Source organism: Dendrobates tinctorius, unplaced genomic scaffold (assembly GCF_039654945.1).
Source record: "Dendrobates tinctorius isolate UK_male_01 unplaced genomic scaffold, ASM3965494v1 ptg000070l, whole genome shotgun sequence".
Classification (NCBI taxonomy): domain Eukaryota; kingdom Metazoa; phylum Chordata; class Amphibia; order Anura; family Dendrobatidae; genus Dendrobates; species Dendrobates tinctorius.
In genome coordinates this window covers 33,064,673-33,080,108 of record NW_027361738.1, presented here as the reverse complement: position 1 = coordinate 33,080,108, position 15,436 = coordinate 33,064,673, and the positions used below count along the sequence as shown (strand labels likewise).

Here is a 15,436-nt window from a genome sequence, read left to right as displayed (position 1 = left end):
TTGAATTTTGCCTACAAATATATTTTTATAAAAAATTCTCACAGTGCATTTTTGTTTCAACCACTGATTTTGCAGCAAATGCGCCAGAAGAGCAAACAGCAAGCCAAGATTGAAGCAACACAAAAACTTGAGCAAGTAAAGAATGAGCAGCAACAGCAGCAGTTTGGATCCCAACACCATTTGAGTCAGTCAGGAAGTGACACCCCAAACAGCGGAATACAAAGTCCATTGTCTCCTCAGCAAAATAGTGGAAACATGTCTCCGATTCAGCAGACCTTTAATAAGGACACTTTTTCAAAACAAACTCCATCCTCCTTCTCTGATGATGTATTTGTGAAGCCACAAGCTCCACCACCTACACCAACTAGAATTTCGTTGCAAGACCCTCTTCAGCTGTCCCAAGGTTCTCAACCGCAGTCCCCACAAATGATCTTCTCACCTGGATCTTCAAATTCTCGGCCATCATCTCCTATGGATCCATATGCTAAAATGGTAGGAACACCAAGACCTCCACCTGTACAGAATTACCACAGGAGGAACTCTGGGTCAGGGTCTCCTATTGATATATGTTCCACAAGAAATGTTGGAAATGAATGTTCGGACACTAAACCATCACCTATAAGAGATCCTTCTTCATCTCCATCCAGTGGTGATCTAGGAGTGAGGTTGGGGGATTCACAAAGATCTATGATTTCATCTGAACATTTCGTAAAACCTGGGTTTCCATCAAGGATCCCACATAATACAGATCTGGTTGTAGATGGCCCGTTGGGCTTCGCAAACAGTGACTTTGCAAAACAAAATTCCAGGGCTGAATTGATTCAAAGACAATCACTGGCGCAAAGTAAAGTAGATCCATATGCAAGGCCTCCACTCACCCCAACTCCAGGTCTTTCCCCTGGAAGTCCTGCCCCATTTAAGACACCACTTCGTCCCCCTCAGTCACCACAGGAATCTTATAGCTCATTGCCAACAGCATCTCGTAGACTATCTACAGACCCATATGAAAGGCCTGTTATGACACCTCGCCCATCTGAGAATTTTTCACATGATCCGTATAACCAGGCATCACATCGTTCCTCTACAAATGAATTTGCTCATCCACCAAGGTTGATGCGGCAACATAGTGACCCTCAGTCTTTGTCAAGAGCAAACATTCAGGATCCATATGCACAACCTCCAGGAACACCACGACCAGTAAATAACCCATATTTACAGTGCAATGCTCCAAGAGCACAAGTCATAGACCCTTACCTTCAGCAGCCAGCTACCCCAAGATCATCTACACAAACAATGGATCCCTACAGTCAGTCACCATCTACTCCTAGACCGAATGTTGGAGATGTATTTACTCAGCCTACTATGAATAAGAGACCCCATGATGTCTTTGTCACCTCTTTGGGAATTCCAAGGTCTGGCGTGGATCCTTACTCTCAACAGCCTGTTACTCCTAGGTCTATTTTGTCAGATCCATATTCTCAACCGCCTGGGACTCAAAGGCCAGTGTCTTCAGATCCGTACTCACAGCCACCTGGTGCACCAAGGCCAATGCCTTCAGATCCATATTCTCATCCACCAGGAACTCAAAGGCCAGTGACTTCAGATCCGTACTCCCAGCCACCTGGTACACCAAGGCTAATGCCTCCAGATGCCTACTCTCTGCCACAGAGTACACCTAGGCCAATGCTTTCAGATCCATACTCTCAGCCACCTGGAACCCCAAGGCCAGTACCATCAGATCCTTATTCTCAACCACCTGGAACACCTAGACCTATGCCCCAAGATCCATATTGTAAACCTCCTGGCACACTAAGACCGATGCCTTCAGATCCATATTCTCACCCTCCTGGGACTCCAAGACCTGCTAATGTGGATCCTTATTCTCTGCCCCCAGGTACACCACGACCTGTTCTTTCGGATCCATATTCTCAGCCCCCTGGGACACCAAGGCCTTCTCCAGATTCTTATTCTCCTCATCCAAACAGAACTCCTAGGCCTGTTCTTCCTGACCCTTATTCTCAGTCTCCGAGAACCCCCATGCCAGGAGTTCCAGATAACTTTAATCGTTCTTCTGTGGTCCGATCAGGATTGGTTTCTAATCAGGAGTCATTTGGACAACATGGTACACAAAACAGAGGACCTTCTGTGCCGCCTTCCTATTTGAGACCTGACACCAGCTCCCAAAATCCTCGAATGGCTGGTCCAGGTGCCGACATGTTTAGTCATTCCTCTGTTACTAGCCAGGAAAATTTTGAACAGCCCCCAGTGCCTCCTCATGTGCAGACTGGAGATGGATTTAATGATTCACATGAACTAGCTGATCAACAAAGATCATTTTCAGATGAAGCTTTTAGTGGAGCTACCAACATTGCCATGAGTCCTCAAGGCCAACAGTTTGCGAACATTCAGCAACCAGCAAGCATGCCAGATGGCCAAAATTCCCTGAACATGCCACTGGCAGACTCTGAAGAGAAAGCATCACAGGTAAATATTCTTGATCAATTATACATATACTGTAGTTTGTGTTTTTTTACTTCGATGTTCAGACTTTTCCTCTCTAGGCTCGGGATTTTGTTGGATTTAGAGATAAGTTAAGGGGACAGGTCTTTAAGTAATTGTACGCTTCAACTGTATTTCTCACCATTATTTGTTTTCACCATGGTTCCCAAAGTTTCACCCTTAATTTAGTCTACTTACCCCTTACTGATATGACAGAATGGTTTGTTATATTGTGTTTTTTGCCAGCAGATGATGGCTGTTTTATTCAGCCATCATCTGCCTCTAACAAAATCGAGAGGTGTCAATCTGTCACCGCGGCATTTACAGCACATGATCTGGGTGGGAAAAAACAAACGCACAATCTAAAAAATCGGTCAGGAAGGGCTTAATCACTTAAGCCCCAAAACACACATAGCGATTTTGCTAGTGAGATCGCTGCTGAGTCACAAGTTTTGTGACACAACAGTGATCTCACCAGCGAGATCTCTGTATGTGACACTTATCAGCGACAGGCCCCCCTGCCGGGTATCGCTGATCGTGCTTGAATGGCCTGGACATTTTTTTGATCGTTGGTCTCCCGCTGGCCAGCGCGCATCGCTGCGTGTGGCAGGCCGGGAGACCAGCGATCAGCGAGCTGGAGAGCTGGTAACCAAGGTAAACATCGGGTTTCTAAGCACCGCATGGCGCGTAGAAACCCGATGTGTACGTTAGATACCAGCGCGCTGGTGCAGGGAGCTGGTAACCAAGGTAAACATCAGGTTTCTAAGCGCGCTGGTATCTTAACGTACACTGCGGGTAACTAAGCGACGTGCGTCGCTTGTTACCCGCGTGTCGCTGTCCTGATCGCTGCTCAGATCTGCCTGTTTGGCAGCTCACCAGCGATCAGGTAGCGACACACCAGCGATCCTGACAAGTTCATATCGTTGTTGGGATCGCTGGTGAGTCGCTATATGTGACGGGGCCCTTAGGTTGTAAGCTTTGTCTCCTAGTATCTAATCACTGTAAACCTTGTGATGGAAACATTGTCAAGTCGAACAGGAGCTATAAAATTGTATGTGCAACCAGACATATAGGGAATGTGAATTTTAACTTTTTTTTTTTTTTTTTTTTTTTTTTTTTTAACAGCGTCAGAAGTTACGAGAGATGATTTTGAGACAGCAACAAAATAAGAATTCTATCCGACAAGAGAAGCCAGTAGATCCTTTACAGTCGAACAAGGGTGGACATCCTTCACAGTGGCAAGACCATGCCCACCGACAACACGAAATCTTTAACAGGCCTCCACCTCCTTATCCTGGCAACATCCGAGCTGCACTTGGCCAAAAAGGAAACCCACGATTTCCTGTTTTTGTCAAAGAGCAACATACTCAATTTGCTGTGAATGGCCAGTTCAATAGACCACAGTTTCCTGGCGACATGGTTAATATGGCTATGAGACCACACACTGGAAATAGGTGCGTTACGTATGTGAATTTCACTGTACCTGGTTGTCTGGTGTATGAAAATGGCCACTTTGTGAAATTCTTTTCATATATTTGTGGATGTTCTTGAGTATTTTACTAGCCAGTGTGGATAATATAAAGATATAGCAGCTTTAGTAATTTGGAGCAAATGCCGAATACCCATTGGCTCACACAGCTCCATTGCCGTGGCTCAGTTTATTGGTCATGTAGTAGCAGTAGTTACTACTCAGTAGTTTTACGCTAGCTTTGTATATACTATGTTTTCTGATTTAGTGTTTTGAAAAATCTTAAGTAAATCTTGCTTTTTTTCATTTCAGGTTTGTGTATGCCATACCAGGACCTGGTCCTGTGCCAAGTCATGAGCGCTTTTTGGGTCCTCCTTTACAAATGCAAGGTCCAGGGATTCCACAACAGATGAGGAGGGATATGTCAATTGAACTGACTAGACCATTAAGTAATGTACCGATCACAAACTCAGCTGGTATGGCACCACATTTCTCTCACCAGGGAATGCAGCTTCAACAGCATAATATATCGGGTCAGCCATATATTGAACTTCGTCACAGGTCACCAGACGGAAGACCAAGGATTCTCTTCGGACCACCTCATAATCTAATGGAACAACCTATGCCACATCAGAGGCAAATGGGCTTTTTCCCTAGACCGGAATTTCAAGGCCCAAGGTTGATGGATCAAGTCCGCGCTCATCATCCTGGTTTTTCTAATCAAGTGCCTCATGGTTTAGAACAATTGATGACTGTGCAAAATCCGCATACCATGATGCACGATATTGAGCAGCCATTAACGACTGAGAACTATTTGCAAACTCAATTATCTATTGAGACCTCCAACAAGGGTTTGAGTCATAATTCAGCACCGAGTGAGTTGGAAGAAAAACTTGACCCTGATGATCCTTCTGTAAAAGACCTTGATGTAAAAGATTTAGATGGAGTTGAGGTTAAGGATTTAGATGATGATGATCTTGAAAACATAAATCTGGATCCAGATGATGCAAAAGGAGTTGAACTAGATGGCTTAGATACTCTGGAAGCAAATGATCCTCAACTCGATGACCTATTGCGCTCGGGTAAGTTTGATATAATCGCTTATACGGATCCAGATCTTGATCTCGGAGACAAAAAAGACATGTTTAACGAAGACCTGGATTTTAATGTTCCGATTGATGAAAAGTTGGAGCTCCCTTGCAAAACTGTAGAAGCCAGTGTAGAAAGTCCCAAGGCTGCATCTGATCATATTCCAGAGACTGTGGCTGATGTTCCTAATGAAACAAGCACAGAGGGAAAATCACCGAAAATAAAGACGCTGGAGGTTACAGCAGAGCTGACTGTGGAGGCCTCTGTGACTCAACAGCAAGAAGAGGATATCTGCTCTGTACCATCATGTAAGAGTGAACGGTCAGATAAAGGAGATAAGGAGAGTGCTCCTAATTCTGTGCAGCCTAATGACCAGGCGCCTCCTCAAGGTACGATAAATTCTTGTAGTGTACCAGAATCCTCACCGGCGCTTGATAACATGCTATCAAATGAGAACTCGGAACTAAATGATGTTGAAAAACTGGTTTCTCCATCTGGAGTCGTGGCAGCTTCACCGCTAAATGTAATGCAGGCCATTCCACAAAATGTCATGACCTCTCCTAATCAAGTAGTGGATCACCCTCTATCTCAAGGTATGGGACCAAGACTTAAACATGGGTTTACCCAAGGATCACCATCAAACAGCGGTTTTCTGGCTGCTCAGCAGGGAGCCCATAATTTTTCCCCAGGTGAAACATTAAATCAGACTTTGCCATGTTCAGGTGGCATCACTAATGCTCAGCAAGTAATGCTCCAACAGAGTCGTGAGAGACCTCTTCTACTGGAGGAGCAGCCTTTATTGCTGCAAGATCTTCTAGATCAAGAAAGACAAGAACAGCAGCAACAGAGGCAGATGCAAGCAATGATCCGACAACGCTCAGAGCCCTTTTTTCCAAATATTGGTAAGTAAGCTTTGATCAAAATACAGCTTTTTTCATTCTCTCTGTCTCTTAATTGGTGAGACTGTACTTTACAGATTTCTTGATGTTCTCTTTCTATTGCGCAAGGCTATTAATATGAAGTAATCAAAGAAAGACGCCAAAGAATTGCTGTAAAAAGACTTGAACCCCTTCTGACTGTGTTATACACATGGCTTCTGTCTCTAAAAGCAATGACCGAAGCTAGCTCCAACCGTTTCTGTCAACCCCATAAATGGCACGGACAGTGACATTTAAGAGAATTGTCCACCCCCAGCCCCATGCTTCAACAGTTCAGGACTGTAGTCTGATTCCCAGCAGGTGACATACTATTGTGTCACATGACCACTGCAGTCAGTCAGCTGCCACTGTTTCTCTGCAGCCCATCAATATTCCATTAGTGCAAATGTCCGATCTGACATATATAGGCTGCAGCAAACCAGCGGCTACTGATTTAGCTGCAGTAGACACACACGTTGATGCACTGCAGAAGGAGGTTGTGTATATTGAAGTGATTAAGCAGGGGCTGTGCACTAGGCAACCACACCCTTTAAGGCTTATGATGCAGTTGGCGCGCTTGATGCCCATGACCCACTCACAGGCTGCAAATAGGTTACCATGCCTGCTCTCTTGGTACTTGTGTAGCAACAAGCTGAGATTCATAGGAGACAATCACCAGGGCTGTGGAGTCGGTAAGCCAAACCTGCGACTCAGACTCCTCAATTTCCCTTACACCGACTCCACGACTCCGACTCCAACATATATTGCTTATATTTAAGTGAAAAATGTATTGTAGTATAATGTGAACATCAGACATTTAATCATTTTTATGATACAATAATCAAGATATTTAGATAGAACATAATATATATTTATTGGAATACAACTTTAGAACACAAAAAACTGTAATAAATTGTAAATATGGGGGGGCTTGGCTTGGGCATGGAGCCGTGAGGCCGCATCTCTTCTGACCTCCGGCGTGCCTGAGGCCCCCGCAGCAATTACATAGCTACTTCTAGCTCCACTCACCCGCTGGCATGAAGGGCAAGGTCGGGATCCGCTCCCAGGCGCCCAGGGAGCTCACGGCGGGTCCCGTGGGCACCGGAATCACCAGGTACATGTCGGCCCCTTGAAGCACGGGAAGGAGAGTGGCATCTTCAGCAATGGCGGTGGGGGGAGGTGCCTGCTCCATGCAGCCGCACACACAGGCGCTCCTCGCCTGGGACCACGGGCGCACAGACGAGTGGGGCCACAGCAGAGACAGCACTGGATGAGGGACGGAAGATTGCTACACCAGGGACCGACCGCTCACTGCGGAAGCTGACAGGAGGGAGCCAAGCACAGAGCATGGGAGAGGTGAGGGCTGCACCCTGCCCCTCACCCCCTGGTCAGACCATATCACAGGCTGAGCCAGCTGAGGACATGTCTCCCCCTGTACTACATCCTTATCAGACTCAGGGGACAGGAGCGGACCTTCCACTACCACCAGGGAGACATGAGAGAGGGGCTTCTCCCTGCCTGGTGTCCCAGGACACTGTACTCGTCACCACTGCATCTCATGGCCCCCCTGCACAGGCTCCTTTTAGATCTGTGGGCTCTGACGACCCTATAAATGCCTCCGAGCTGAGAGCGCAGCTGAGTGCCATCCCTACAAAGGCTGATATGGAGGTCTATATATACAGCGTCTGGATGCGGTGGGGTCCCTCAAGGAGGACGTGTCCCACCTTACCAACGTCTCTGCATTGGAGGCTAGGGTGGAGTCACTCTCCACACAATTGCAGGGTCAGCAACAGCTTCTGGACCTACACTCGGAGTCTTTCGATGTGATCCTGGATATGCTGAAGGACTCTGAGAACAGGAACCGGAGGAATAACATCAGGCTTCGTGGGATCCCTGAGTCTGTGGCCCCACGTGATTTTTCCTCGGCCCTCTATGGCATTTTCAACTCGCTCTTAGGGAGATCATCCACTGAACACATTGAAATTGATAGAGCCCATCGCTCGCTGGGCCCCAGGAACCCAGATATACCTAAGCCGAGGGACGTCATTTGCTGGATTCACTACTTCCAAACTAACGATAAATTGTAAATATGTAATACACTATGTAATATCGAATATATATATATATATATATATATATATATATATATATATAACAGTTTTCAACAAAAACATACTAAATAACATTTGTGCAGTCTATGAATTTGTTCTAAGAAATAGAATTGCCTCCATCAGATCCTCCTTCATAGATGACCTCAAATCTGACCTAATAATTTTATGGCCAGAGAACAACATCTCTACACTAACTTGGGTTGGAGGCAAAACCGTAACCACATGGGCAACATCTCTAACAATTTCCGGGTATAAAGGAATTGCCTCATGCAGTCAGTTTTGATGAACGATTGAATTTTTCTATTTCTTTGAGAGCAAGTGAAACATTTTGCTGAAATATGGTCAATCTGCTTGCTATAGGAGACGAAGTGAAATCTTTTTCCTTGCGGCAACGCTTTGCCTGCTCCTTGTCATCCAAATACTTGTCAAAGTCAAACTCCTCATCTGATGAAGATGAAGATATGGCAGCAGTAGCACTGTCAGGACCCAAGTCCTCTTGCGCCTGGCAGTCCTCCTGTAGACCACTCATCTTAACTGCTACCTCAGTCAGAGCTTCTTTTCCTTTAGTAAGCTGTTGATCAGCACATAAACAGCTGCCAGAAAAATTTTATTTTCTAATAGCTGTGTCTCTCTCCGTTTCATTGAAGCAGAAATGCCATCTGCGATTAAACCTCCTCTTTGGGACAGGCAAAATAGCAAGTTCTTCCACTCCCTTATGAAAATGCAAGGAGTTAAATCCTCAGCTTGTAATTTTTTAGTCACGGTAAATGGGTGATTAAGCAATTCCTTCAATTCAGCCACCTGTGTCCATTGACCTTCATTTAGGGTTACCTGAGGGTTCATCATAGCTATAAGAAACGGTTGTAGTTCAAGCAATCGCTCAATCATTAAATAAGTGCTGCCCCACCGAGTGGCTTGATCGACAATTGCCCCTTTCCCAGCACGTCTCTTTAAGATGGAATCAATTTTAGGGGTTCTGGCGGCAATAACCAATTTCCTCACTTTTCCAATCAGATTTCCAGCATGTCCCTCTTGCAGACTATCTCTTATTGCCAGCTGCAGCATGTGCACAACACAGCGCATGTGATGAATAGGAAAGTGTTTTGAAGCACCTTCAACAAGATCATCTATTTCTAAAGTATAATTTTGCTGTTCTTCTGTTGTAATATCTGTTTATTCCTCAGTTACATGAACAGCACTGTGGCCTTCCATCTCAAACACACTGAATCCTAAATTTTCTTCTAGCTGTTGTTCATTACTCTCATTCATCAGTTTAATTGTACTTATCATGTTTGAAGCATTGTCTGTTACAATAGCAAGAACCTGTTCTTGTGTGAATGTAGCCTTAGATCAGGAATAGAACAGCCATTTATAGGACATTTCATAACTTTCCCAAATTCCTATGAAAAAATATTCAGCACATTCTGCATTGAACTACTGTACCCAATTTATTATATATTTTAGGAGTCGGTCCATTTTATACCGACTCCACAGCCCTGACAATCACTCCCTCTATGGACTGCAATATTGTGGTATTGCATTATGTACGATCGAGCAATTAAACAATTGTAGGTTCAAGTTCCCTAAGGGTATGTGCACATGGAGTTTTTTGGATCTGCAGATTTTGTAGTAAAATCCGCAGATAAATCCGCAGGACTAAAGTCCTGCGGTTTTGCCCTGCGGTTTTACACCTCATAATGGATGAGGTGTGAAACCGCAGCGGTTCTGCACAAAAGAATTGACATGCTGCGGATTGTAAACCGCAGCAAAACCGCGCCGAAAAATCCGCAGCATGTGCACTGCATTTTTTTTTTTTTTTTTTCTACATAGGAAATAAAGGTACTGTACAACGCAGCAAAATCTGCTGCGGACCCGCAGAGCCAAAACCGCTGCGGATCCGCAGCAGAATCCGCAGCGTGTGCACATACCCTAAGGGACTAAGAATGAAAAGTGTTTTAAAAATATAAAAAGGAATTGATTTATACAATTTTGATTCCCACCTTTTTTTTATCGCTTCATTGGGGGACACAGGTAACCATGGGTGTATGCTGCTGTCATTAGGTGGGTGACGTTAGGCAAAAAAGTTGACTTCTGCTAAGCAGGGTACACCGACTGACTGCTCAAAGCTCATCTGTTTTTAGCTTGGTGTCAGTAAGAGGCAGGCCTGGATCTGAGTTGATCCCAAATCAGTTTTTTTTTCTTTTTAAGTTCCCTTAGGGTATGTGCACACGGTGCGGATTCTGCTGCGGTTCCGCAGCATTTCTGCACCTGCGGGTCTGCAGCAGATTCTGCTGCGTTGTACAGTACCTTTATTTCCTATGGAAATAAAAAAAAAGCTGTGCACATGCTGCGGTTTTTCCGCGCGGTTTACAAACCGCAGCATGTCAATTGTTTGGTGCAGAAACGCTGCAGTTTTACACCTCATCCATTATGAGATGGAAAACCGCAGATAAACCGCAGGACTTTTGTCATGCGGATTTACCTGCGGTTTTCTCTACAAAATCCGCACACCCAAAAAACTACCTGTGCACATAGCCTTATTGTGTTAATTTTTTTTCCCCAGAGTCTCCATGGTAACAGGGTCCCACCCTGTTTGCCCAAAATAGCAAACAATCGAGCAGAGTGGTGGCATCCACATCGTACCTTCTCTGCTCTGTGGGGCAGGACCTTACCCCCTGACTCTACAAGCTTGTCTCGGTGGTTCGTGATGGCCAGTCCTTGCCTGCTTCCCACCCCAACCCTCTCCTTGGAGCGGGCCGGGAGAGACAGTGGTCACTCCTCAGTGACCCTCTCAGGGTCGACAGTCTCCTGTACTGTCTGGGACATGACAGTGTGGGAAGGAGGACTCCTTTGTTTTTTCCAGTGACTCCCCCTCCTCACCTGGGGGCTCCTGATGTCGTCCTCTGGATGGAGAAGGAGTCAGGACTTCGCCTAGACAGCTATTGCCCATCCTTTTTTTTCTCCACCGTCCGTCTTCAGGTGATGGGGAGGCATTAGGCAGATAGAGGAGATCACAACACTCCTCCTCCTTGTTGCAGTTCAGTCCTCGGCTTCTTCTAAGGCCTACATACTTTAATGTAGAAAGAGAACCATGTCGGTCTCTACAGCGACTGGAGTCACAACCTTTTGGGCTGCCACAAGCTCAGTATCTCCCTTGGCACAAGCTTATGCTAGAAACAAAAAGAGCTGGATATGCATATGCTATATGTTTTGAATCTCTCTGAATCTATTTGTACAATTTAGTATATAACTGATGAAGGTCTAAGGACCGAAATGATTTTGTACACTTTCCTCACGTAAATAAATTCAACAAACTGAGTGCCCCAGGGTCCGATCTCGATTCCCATTCAGAATCTGATCCAGCCACAGACCCAATCTTCCAAATTCAATGATATGTTCAACAGCCTTATATCAGCAGTTAATCAGACCCTCAATATTAAGGACAAGGAGTGTCCCCCTCCGGATCACTCTGTCTCATTCAAAAAGGTAAAACGCCCTCCCTAGATTTTTTCCAATCACAAGTAGTTTGAATCTTTGCCAAACAGTGGGAGCACCCAGAAAAGCGCTTCCTAGGTAGAAGGCGGTTGAATATCTTTTATCAATTTGGTCCTGATTTCCTCAGCAAATGGGCAGAATCCTTGGCTGTGGACCCGCCAGTCTCTCGCCTGTCCGCTAAAATTGTCTGGTCACTCCCTGGTGATTTATCCCTCAAGGACTCCACTGACAAATCGAAGCCCTGGCCATGTCCGCCTTTAAGGCTGCTGGTGCTTCTCTCTGTCCCTTCTCTCTGCCCCGCATTTGCTTCTACATGGGTAGACAAGTCGGTTTCCGGCTGGGCATAACTTCTTCTGCAGGGTATTTTATCAGCTGCCTTGCTGGACAAACTGGCGGAAGTTGCTGGTCGGCTTACCCACGCAGGTGAATATTTGCTCACAGCATCTTTGGCTCTGTCCGAGTTACCAGCAGCATTGTATCCATATGCAGAATCCTATGGATCCCATAGTTCCCTTACCAAACTCCCCTTCCAGGGATCAAGTCTCTTTGGTTCTAAGCTGGATCACCTCATCTCGGACGCCACCTGCTGTAAGAGTACCTCTCTTCACCAGTCTAATCCCAAACATCCATTTTCCAGGAAACATTCTTTTCACTTTTGCCTGTTTCGTCACCTCTCCTCCGGGACCTTCTCTCAGCGAGACTGGTCTCCTATCCAGAGAGAGAGAAGCTGTCCTTCAAACCAGCCCCCTTATTGTGCCCAGAGGGGTCTCCCTACCAAGTCCTCGGAGTCCTGTTCCAATAGATTCTTTTCTGCATGTCTGATCACCCCTACCTGGGATCCTCTCAGGGTGGGTGGCCGCTGTCTTCTCTTCTCGGATGCGTGGCTGTCCGATGTCGACGACTCTTTACCACAAGTTGCAAGGGAGATCGTTACCACAGGTTGCAAGATGGAATTTTCTTCCCTCCCGTGCAGACATTTGTTAATTTTCCACCTTCCAGGGGGTCAAGCCATCTCCTCCAGGCACGTAATTGTACCTGTCCCCTCCCAGCAACGTTTCTCAAGTTTCTATTACACCCTATTCATGGTTCCAAAGAAAGATGACTCCCTCCATCCGATCCTGGATTTAAAGCTTCTAAACCGGCGGGTGCACCTCCGCCATTTCATGATTGAATCCCTTCACTCGGTAATTGCCTCTATGGAATCCAAGCAGTTCTTACGCTTGGTGGACATCCAGGATGCCTATCTACACATTCTGATTTGCATGGCACATCAGAGGTTTCTCCGTTTTGCAATCCTGGAGGTACACTACCAGTTCACTGCTCTCCCCTTCAGACTGGCCTCATCCCCCAGAGTGTTTCCGAAGATTGCAGTGGCAGTCATAACCTTTCTCCGTTCCAAGGGAATAGTTGTCAGTCCCTACCTGGACGACCTCTTAAACAAGGGCTGTCCTTCCAAGACTGTTGCAAAAGCAGGGCTGTGGAGTCAGTAAGCCAAACCTGCGACACCGACTCCTCAATTTCCCTTACTCCGACTCCATGACTCCGACTCCATGACTCCGACTCCCACATATATTGCTTATATTTAAGTGAAAAATGTATTCTAGTACAATGTGAACATCAGACATTAAATCATTTTTATGATACAATAATCAAGATATTTAGATAGAACATAATATTTATTGGAATACAACTTTAGAACACAAACTGTAATAAATTGTAAACATGTAATACACTGTAATATCGATTACATATATATATATATATATATATATATATATATATATTGTGTGTGTGTATATATATATCTATCACTATGTAATAAACTATAAGTGGCAAAAAACAGTTTTCAACAAAAACATACTAAATAACATTTGTGCAGTCTATGAATTTATTCTAAGAAATAAAATTGCCTCCATCAGATCCTCCTTCATAGATGACCTCAAATCTGACCTAATATTTTTAAGGCTAGAGAACATCCTCTCTACAGTAACTTGGGTTGGAGGCAAAGCCGTAACCACATGGGCACCATCTCTAACAATTTCCGGGTATAAAGGAATTGCCTCATGCAAAGTCAGTTTTGATGAACGGTTGAATTTTTCTATTTCTTTGAGAACAAGTGAAACATTTTGCTGAAATATGGTCAATCTGCTTGCTATAGGAGACGGAGTGAAATCTTTTTCCTTGCGGCAACGCTTTGCCTACTCCATGTCATACAAATACTTGTCAAAGTCAAACTCCTCATCTGATGAGGATGAAGATATGGCAGCAGTAGCACTGTCAGGACCCGAGTCCTCTTGCGCCTGGCAGTCCTCCTGAAGGCAACTCTTACTAACTGCTACCTCAGTCAGAGCTTCTTTTCCTTTAGTAAGCTGTTGATCATCAAGCAATATACGATGACTTGGGTCCACATAAACAGCTGCAGAAAAATTTTATTTTCCAATAGCTGTGTCTCTCTCCGTTTCATTGAAGCAGAAATGCCATCTGCGATTAAACAGCAAAATAGCAAGTTCTTCCGCTCCCTCATGAAAATGCCAGGAGTTAAATCCTCAGCTTGTAATTTTTTAGTCACAGTAAATGGGTGATTAAGCAATTCCTTCAATTCAGCCACCTGTGTCCATTGACCTTCATTTAGGGTTACCTGAGGGTTCGCCATAGCTATAAGAAACGGTTTTAGTTGATCAACAATTGCCCTTTTCCAGCACGTCTCTTCAAGATGGAATCAATTTTAGGGGTTCTGGCGGCAATAACCAATTTCCTCACTTTTCCAATCAGATTTCCAGCATGTCCCTCTTGCAGACTATCTCTTATTGCCAGCTGCAGCGTGTGCACAACACAGCGCATGTGATGAATAGGAAAGTGTTTTGAAGCAGCTTCAACAAGATCATCTATTTCTCCAGTAGAATTTTGCTGTTCTTCTGTAGTAATATCTGTTTGTTCCTCAGTTACATGAGCAGCACTGTGGCCTTCCATCTCAAATATACTGAATCCTAAATGTTCCTCTAGCTGTTGTTCATTACTCTCATTCATGAGTGTAATTGTACTTATGTTTGAAGCATTGTCCGTTACAATAGCAAGAACCTGTTCTTTTTTGAGTTAGTAATCTTGCAGAACTTTTTCCACTAAGGCCTGGAGAAACTGGCTGCTGTGATGAGCTTTACTATCTTGTACTGCCAGCGTGTTGGTAACAATTTTTGCTGTCACAAACATATCGAACATTGATGGCAAAATAGTTCACTCTGTGACGTTTGCAGGCATCCATTTTAAGAAACATGAAGCGTCTTTTGAGAGTCTTTTTAAGATCTTCCTTTTGTTTAAGGGCTTCTTGAATCACTCATTTTCTAATACTTTCTCTTTCCAGAGAAACACCAAGTTTGGGTGCCATTTCTCCATTAAGAGCTGTAAAAGCTGGTCGTGCAAATAATGTTACTTGTACACCGTCCTTCACAACAAGCTGTATGAGCTGTCTTTTAGACATATCTGCTGTCATTGTTACAGTAACTTTGTCACTTACAAAATATCTTGTTAATGATGTTGGAGACGCTCTTTCCTCCTCCTTTGCCTGGCAGGAAGTGTTAGTCTGTGTGCTACCTAGCTTTCATTCTTTTTGGTACAGATAAGATATGGAGACAGATATGGATAAATGGATAGAGCAGATTTCTAATCTGCTTTTGATATTGAAAACATTATCTATGAGCTCAAAAACCTTTCAGGTGATGCGGTTTTTTTAAAAATCTGATCGGCTTTTGCAGCTGAAAAACGTATCCACAAAAAACGCAGCAAAAATGCTGTGTGAATGTAGCCTTAGATCAGGAATAGAACAGCCATTTATAGGGCATTTCATAACTTTCCAAATTCCT

At 44.6% G+C, this 15,436-nt stretch overlaps 1 protein-coding gene across 6 annotated transcripts in view; it reads left to right on the top strand.

Moving 5' to 3' along the window:
• Positions 1–15,436, top strand: part of KMT2C (lysine methyltransferase 2C) — a 312,840-nt gene that overhangs the window by 227,938 nt on the left and 69,466 nt on the right. For all 6 annotated transcript variants that reach the window (XM_073581565.1, XM_073581564.1, XM_073581563.1 and 3 more), the window contains 3 exons: positions 76–2,484; positions 3,625–3,953; positions 4,280–5,958. In XM_073581565.1, the coding sequence (XP_073437666.1) occupies positions 76–2,484; positions 3,625–3,953; positions 4,280–5,958 (4,417 nt within the window). The remainder of the gene's footprint in view (positions 1–75; positions 2,485–3,624; positions 3,954–4,279; positions 5,959–15,436) is intronic.